The sequence below is a fragment of the Glandiceps talaboti genome, chromosome 2, assembly GCF_964340395.1.
Source record: "Glandiceps talaboti chromosome 2, keGlaTala1.1, whole genome shotgun sequence".
Classification (NCBI taxonomy): Eukaryota; Metazoa; Hemichordata; class Enteropneusta; family Spengelidae; genus Glandiceps; species Glandiceps talaboti.
The window spans coordinates 30605168-30613247 of NC_135550.1; the positions used below are offsets into that span (position 1 = coordinate 30605168).

The following is an 8080-nucleotide window of genomic DNA, read 5'->3' on the forward strand; positions in this document are numbered from 1 at the left end:
TGGACTGATATTTATTGTGACTTCAACATTGTTCAAAGGTAACTACCTAAAAGTATATGTGGTTGCTGGGGGATTCTGACACCAATCAAAAATTGTAATTTTGAAAAATAAGTGCCAACGAGGTTTGCATATAGTATATAAACATGTTGTTCCAAATCACCTACTAGGAAGTATTTAAAAAAAATGACATTCAATCAACAATGGCTACTGATTTGATAAAAGAGAACACATCTGTAATGTAACTTGTTTAAATATAATTTTATTACACAAGATGATACACACAAATTGCAAACAGGAACAGAAATTATATCTTGTTTTCCATTAAATACATAAAATAAAAAAAAAATATATGACAGGAATCACTATGAAGATCCACCTAGTATATTATCTGCTGAGAGTTTTTCTAATGATGGTCTTGAAGCTGGACCTCGTCTTCCACCACCGCCTGTCTGGGGTCTGACGAAAACCTACATCAGAAAACACAAAATAATTTAATGAATAAAAGATCCTTGTGTGTGTGCATCAATGTGTACAACTGGTAATTTTGTCTCAAGAGGCATGTTATATTTCAAGAATGAACAATAACAAAGTTTTAGCAAAACTTCACTAGGCAGAGGCTGATTTACCCATTCCCACTATTCTTGATAACACAATTTCAAGTCTAGATGTCTACTGGAATACATGTACACTGTAGAACTGTGTCCAACTACTGAAAGTGATACATATCAGGTTTATGCTACAGAATCTTAAACCTGATTCCTATCCCTAACTAACTATAACTCCCTAGCTTGAATACAAATCTGTATCTTTTGTACTTGGTCCACCGTTCTCCTTTGTTGACCTGGTACTATGTGTATAACTTGATCTGTTCATTTTATCATACAGTAGAAATGTACGACATGCACAGAGTGCATTTGACTGAAAACAACCACTACTCAAGTCCTTACCCTTGTTCCATCTACAATATGTGTTGCTCTCTGCACTGTGTTTCTATAGCCCTCCTCATTGCTGAATTCTACAAAACCAAACCTCTTGCTGAATCCAGTTTGCTTGTCCTGTGGTATAAAAATTAAAATAATCCACTTAGACTTTCTCTTTGAAACTTTGGCTAATAAACATTCACATAATATACAAAAAGTGGGAGAGATTCAGCCATTGCTTGACAAGTCATCGTGTCTACCAATATCTCATTGCAGTCTCTATGCTACTGAGGTGATAGGGGACCAATATCTCATTGCAGTCTCTATGCTACTGAGGTGATAGGGGACCAATATCTCATTGCAGTCCATATGCTACTGAGGTGATAGGGGACCGTGATCTCATTGCAGTCCCTATGCTACTGAGGTGATAGGCGACCAATATCTCATTGCAGTCCATATGCTACTGAGGTGATAGGGGACCATGATCTCATTGCAGTCCCTATGCTACTGGGGTGATAGGGGACAGCGATCTGATCGCAGTCCCTATGCTACTGAGGTGATAGGGGACTGCGATCTGATCGCAGTCCCTATGCTATTGAGGTGATAGGGGACCGCGATCTGATCGCAGTCCCTATGCTACTGAGATGATAGGGGACCGCGATCTCATCGCAGTCCCTATGCTACTGAGGTGATAGGCGACCACGATCTGATCGCAGTCCCTATGCTACTGAGGTGATAGGGGACCGCGATCTCATTGCAGTCCCTATGCTATTGAGGTGATTGGGGACCGCGATCTCGTCACAGTCCCTATGCTACTGAGGTGATAGGGGACTGCGATCTCATCGCACTCCCTATGCTATTGAGGTGATAGGGGACCGCGATCTCATCGCAGTCCCTATGCTACTGAGATGATAGGGGCCGCGATCTCATCGCAGTCCCTATGCTACTGAGGTGATAGGGGACTGCGATCTCATGTATACAATGTGAAATAAGAAAATGAAGTCAGCTTAATAGAACATTTTAAACCCATGTCATGATCAACATATAATCAACATATAATCCAATTCTATGGGAGATATAACTGATATTGTTCTGCCATTTCATATATACACGCAAACTACTAAATAAATAAATGTGATACAATCAGATTTATCAAATGGCATAAATGCTGGTAGATTTACAATGCAATACAGGTATACTTACAAAAGCGACAACAGCTCTTCTGATATTACCAAACTGTGCAAAGTATTCTTTCAGCTCCCCTGAAATGAATTATTATATAAGTCACGAGCAGTGAAGGAAAATGTGGTAATCAACGTGCTCTCTAAGCCAATCTGACTTGACACTGATGCACAATTTCTAGAGATGCACCAAAATTTGGTGTTCCCCTATCTCTTACTATGTGGTGACTCACAAGATATCCCAGTTTTTTTCATTTGACTCACAGCAACAAAATTTAGCCATCATTAGATGGCTACCTTCAGTTTTAGTCTCATCCTTAGAACATCCATCATACTCAAGATTTAATCCAATATTCAGAAATTGATATAAAATTTTGTGAATAAATGATTGAACAAAAATTAAAAATCATAAAATGGCGAGTGTGTTTGATATGGTATTATCATTGTGTAAATTGTGATTTATTAAACGTACAGTAATCTGTCTAATACACAAATACTGTATTTAGTAGCCATAGCCTCTTGACTGCTGACTGGCTACCAAAGTGTCGTGGGGGTGGGGGTGTGCTTGTGTCATTTCATGACCGATCACTGGCCAGTACTAGGATACTACAGTAGGGTTGTATAGTCGTCAATTAACTCTCATCAGAACATGCAATACATTTAAAAACTACATGTAAGAGCAACAAAATGAATTATGATTTCATAATCTTAAATGTGGCCCATTTTAGAGGGCGCTATTTCTGCACGACTTGCACACGATTCTCGACCGCTGCATAGCCAGTCTAACAATAACATTTCTGTGATTAATCATATGTGTGACAATATTCAATACAAAATGTGCTTGTATACTCACTGTTTGCTACTGTCCATGGTAAACGTCCAATATAGAGGCGAAATGAAGACGCATACCTTCCTGCCATGCTTGTTTTGGGTAATGTACACGAGAGTTTTCCGACTGCAGCCGAATTTAAGCGAAAGCCATGCCTGCGTGTATTTTATATTACTGTGACGCTTTTACTTTATTTATTTATTTAGTTATTTGCTTTATGTTTCTTTCAAAACATATATGATATTCTATCCAACGTATATCAAATATTGCTTTTTATATATTTTACCGGGTATTACCGAAATAGATCGGTATTTTCCGTAAGAACTTATTTTCCAACATGGCGGCCTCCACTGAAGAAGTCAGCGACATGGCCATGGACCCATTTAAACTTCAGTACAAGAAGTACAAACGCAGAAAGCCCCCGCCAGATCTGAGCGAGGTGTTTGACTTCTCAGAACCAGATCGATTTCCGGAAAAGGTAAAGTCATCAATGATAAAGAAATTGTAAATTGCCAGCTAGTTTTTCATATGATGCAATGATGTGAAAATGAACGTGAAAAATGAAATGAATCATAATGATTCGCATACAAACGACAATCTTTGTTGAATGTAGCTTTTCATGTTGACAACCAGGTGAAAGTGACTATCACACTCTTAAAATGGCAGGTATTAAATAAAAGATTCATATATAGGCGGAGGGACATAGTCACTGAAAGCTTCTATCAAAGGGGTCGAAATGACCAGGGTGTGAGGGTGGCTGCTACGTTCAGCACAGTGGGTCGAGATGTCCAGTACCATTCCAATAGAGGGTCGAGATGACAGGGGTCGAGAATAATAATATTCGACAATTTCTATTCCAGGATGATAATATTCTATTCTAGGATGATCAAAATACAAAATAATGTTGTTAGTAGATATCTACGATATTCTAAAAATACCGCCGTAGGTGATTGCTCCGGAAAATACATCCTGGAATAGAATAATATTAGCTCACAAGTGACTGTGGGAAGGGGGTGTGAATAGTGTTGGTACCACTGCCTATTTTCATCTAGCATTGAAAAAGACACAGCAAATTGAAATGAAATGAAAAAGAAGAAAGAAAAGAATTCATCTTGTTTCCATTCGCTTCAGCATCTCAATAAGAATTGGCTCCGCTCACATCTACATGGGATGATGTATACTGCTTTACTCATTTTCAGATCGAAAAGTTTGACTTTTATGTGGATGAGAAGTTTCATCAAGAAGAATATGTCCTTACAAGATTTGGGTTAAAACCATTGAAAGAATGGAATGTTTACAGAATGAAAGAATCACCAGGTATAGAATACTGTGTAACATCCCTTCTTCTCACCCTTCGTCTTTCTATCTCTACCTTCCATGATACGATAATATTACAAAACATGTTAAACAGTCCACAATAATTTGACGGATTGACAGTCTCCTGTCACCAAAATTTTGTCTCTGTTTTCTCTACAGGGTTCATCTTCATTTCCAACCCATTTCATAATGGTTATCAAAGGTACTGGGTCAAGAGATGTCTCAAAGATTTCCCTAAGAGACCAAACATGCGTAATTTAGATCTATACATGCAACTGTCTGAAGAAGATGATATATGGGAGAGTGGAGACAAGAAAAGGTACCAATGCTATGTAGTTTACAAGTAATTAATTATTGCAGTGACACATGTCTTCAAGGTGTGAATGGGAAGATGAAAAGTTTTGTGAGTCATACTCAGGCTTTCCATTACAAATTATACCATAGACATTAAAGAGAGTTCTCTCTTCCATCTCTGATTATACCTACCCCAATGCTCAGTACAGTATGTACTGTTGGATGGCTAGACTATCATAGGCCTCACCCAAGTTTATTCAAAAGAAAATGCATACATGAATTAACTATTGTATTCAAACTTTACTCAAAACTCTGTGGTGAGATACTTTAGAGCATTACTGTCAGTATAATATCCTTTACAAATGATAAATTATTGTATGTAGACATACTGGTTTTGAATTCTGAATTCTAATGGCTGTAGATGAAACAAAAACTTTTTGTGCAAATCAGTAATAATTGCATCAATGTACTCAGTCATTAGTCAAAAGTGATCTCAAAAAAGATGTGTTTATAGCCCACTATGTTCAAATTCTTTTTTGGCAGTGATAATTTCTTCCTTTCACTGTTTCTTTGATCCCATTATAATTCAGAGATCCCTCCTCTGACCCATCAGAAGAGCCAGACTTACTAAGTAAACTTAGATGGGTAACACTTGGCTACCACTACAACTGGAGTAAGAAGAAATACTATGGCAGTGACACACAGTCAAAGTTCCCAGATGATCTACAATTACTGACAAACTGTATTGCCAAGGTCCTTGGTTTCAAGCAATATCATGCTGAAGCTGGTATTGTCAATTACTACAATATGAGCTCTACTCTTGGTGGTCATGTTGATGAGGCTGAATTTGATATGACAGCACCTCTTTTGTCATTCAGGTAAGGGTACTGAAATTAGTCAGAATGAACATCACTTTAATTAGTCTGAAAGATATGATGTGTTATGTCATCGTATTTAGAGATGCCTGATAGAGTTGAATGACATGTATCTCAGTGTAGTGTCAAGTGTAATGTATTGTACAATTATCAAACGGTGTAAATTGAGATATACTATAGTGAATATCCAGATCAGGTCACCCACTGCTAGTCATGGTGACATTGATCAAATAGAAATGTTGACATCAAGTTGCATGGAAATAGCTGAAATGTTTGGAACTACACTCTCCATTTTACTGAGAGCTAGCCTACATATTTATAAATTTTGATAACATTAAATCCAACTGACCATGATTTAGAAGAAATGTGAAATACACAGCACTGTACAAAATTTTACAGTGTACTTACTTGTGCAGGTCTTGAAATAAACTTTAAAAAGTTTCTCATGTTTTTTTTTTTCATTCCCTAGCTTTGGTCAGACAGCTCTATACCTCCAGGGTGGAAGAACTCGGTCTGTAAAACCAGAGGCAGTGTTCTTAAAAAGTGGAGACATCATGATCATGTCTGGAGACACCAGGTGGTGTTATCATGCAGTACCTAGAATTTTACCACCTGGGAAATCTAAGCCCTTACCAGATGGGTTTAGCATGTCACCATTGCACAACAAAGACTGTGATGTGTGTATAAATGTTGCACCTCAAAGCAGTGAAGAGATGGTAACAGCAGTTGCTGACGGGACTTGTGACTCAGAAACTACAGAAGTCAATAGTTTACAATCCCAGACAAAGTGTACAGAGAGAACTTTGGAAACTAACCACATCGATTTACACACAAAGTGTAATTTATCAACTTTTAGTGATGTGTTTGACCAGTTTGATAAAGACATGAAATTTTTGTCACAGGAAGACAACTGGAAACCATTTGCTGAGTATCTCCATGGAACTAGGATTAATTTCAATGTTAGACAAGTTGTGAAAGCAGGAGACATATTTCCAAGTAAAGGAGCAGACTTAATGGAATGAACTGTTTCCATGATTCAATCAAATGATGAATTAATTTATCAGCAACATACACAACTCTCATGCCATGCAACACTATAATGTATATGAACTAGATGTTGAAGTAGATTTAAAGTAAAATGCTGTCACTTGATTATGACAAATCTTTGATGTAAAAACTATGTGTGAACACTTCAATTTTTAACTCAGAGTTGAAATTTTAGCATATTATATTATGTGCAGCAGTAATAAATGAATTGCGTTATTTACAAAATAATTATTTATATTTCAAATGATGTCTTACATTTACGAGAGTTTATTGCGCCTTAAAACTGTGTGAAGGTGACCAAGTTCAAGTGTTCTGAACAAGACATTATTATTGTGCAGCTATTCTGTCCAAAAAACAACATTTTACTAAAGAAAAAGGTGCAGATTAGAATCATATGAATACTTTGAAATCATGTAATGACCGTGTTACTTACGTACAGTAACCCCCCCACCACACACACGCGCGTGCACACACACACACACACACACACACACACACACACACACACACACACACACACACACACACACACACACACACACACACAAGGGTCTCTGTCCCTCAGCATCCACTGTGCTGTATTTGTGGGGAATCCATTTTCCATTAAATCTCAATGCATTTTGTTTTGTTTTTATGCTAGTACATAGACTGTAATGATGCCATTGGTCTGGGAAAGGGAGATTAGACCGTGCCCACAACAGCAGTTTAGCTAGTACACACATCATAAACATTTTTATAATTCATTGTCATACTTTTTAGAAACAGATATAGTAGACTGTAAGATATGTGTCGCTCTGCCCTCACCGGCCTCCGATGTATGAGGGTGCCATTTCACAGTGTACCTTAAAGTGTACAGTTATAGGAAAGTATGATGAATGGACTAAAAGAGTTAATTTCTTTTCAGTTTAAATACAGTGTTGTGTAGTCATGATGGTACATATCTTTGTATGGTATCAGTTCCCTCAGTGGCAAGGAAGTGTCTGTACCTCTATACTTCCAGTACTAGCATGGTACATGGTCACATTGATATCAAAGCATGGCTTAATAACTGAGAATACTAACTGTCACTTGACATTTATATCCATGATCTGTATTTGAATAAAAGTTATAGATTGACACTGGCTGTTGATTGTGTCTCTGTGAGTGTTTTATTAAGTTAATAAAGCTAATTCATAGATTGTGGGTAATTGAAATTAATATGATTTAATACTAAGGTATTATACTAGTAGTTGGCAAAGTTCTTCTATGACAGTATACTGGTCAAGTTTGCTATTAGCCAAGTCAACACACCATGCAAATATTGCCTACTGAAAAAAACAAAGGTAGGTGTACTCTGCTTGCAAACGATGTAATTATGTACGCTATTAAGTTTTGTTTTCAGTGAAATGTTTTCCAAATGAAAATGCCTTTAATATTCAAGAAGGTAAATATGAATATGAGAATAAGATTTGACCACAAAGACGTTTGTTATTTTTCGTACATAATGCATACTAGAGGGTAAAGTGCGTTGTCCTGTTCATCCTCTTTCTGTAAACATATGTACACAAACTAGGGTGTATGGCGCCCTCAGTGGTGTAAAGCTGTATATAATACGAACTACAAAACTTCTCTGGTTTC

The 8080-nt window shown here is 37.2% G+C and overlaps 2 protein-coding genes across 2 annotated transcripts; one reads left to right on the top strand and one right to left on the bottom strand.

Annotated features, from left to right (window-relative positions):
* Positions 1-283: 283 nt before the first annotated feature.
* On the bottom strand, positions 284-3042 carry LOC144453741 (SRA stem-loop-interacting RNA-binding protein, mitochondrial-like). Its single transcript, XM_078145082.1, has 4 exons — positions 2955-3042; positions 2124-2182; positions 948-1055; positions 284-467 (listed from the first exon to the last, which is right to left on the bottom strand). Exons 1-4 carry the CDS (start codon positions 3019-3021, stop codon positions 363-365), a joined length of 339 nt encoding a protein of 112 aa, XP_078001208.1. The 5' UTR covers positions 3022-3042; the 3' UTR covers positions 284-362.
* Positions 3043-3287: 245 nt separating this feature from the next.
* Positions 3288-6438, top strand: LOC144446559 (nucleic acid dioxygenase ALKBH1-like). Its single transcript, XM_078136355.1, has 5 exons — positions 3288-3408; positions 4130-4247; positions 4407-4566; positions 5132-5419; positions 5886-6438. Exons 1-5 carry the CDS (start codon positions 3298-3300, stop codon positions 6436-6438), a joined length of 1230 nt encoding a protein of 409 aa, XP_077992481.1. The 5' UTR covers positions 3288-3297.
* Positions 6439-8080: the final 1642 nt, after the last annotated feature.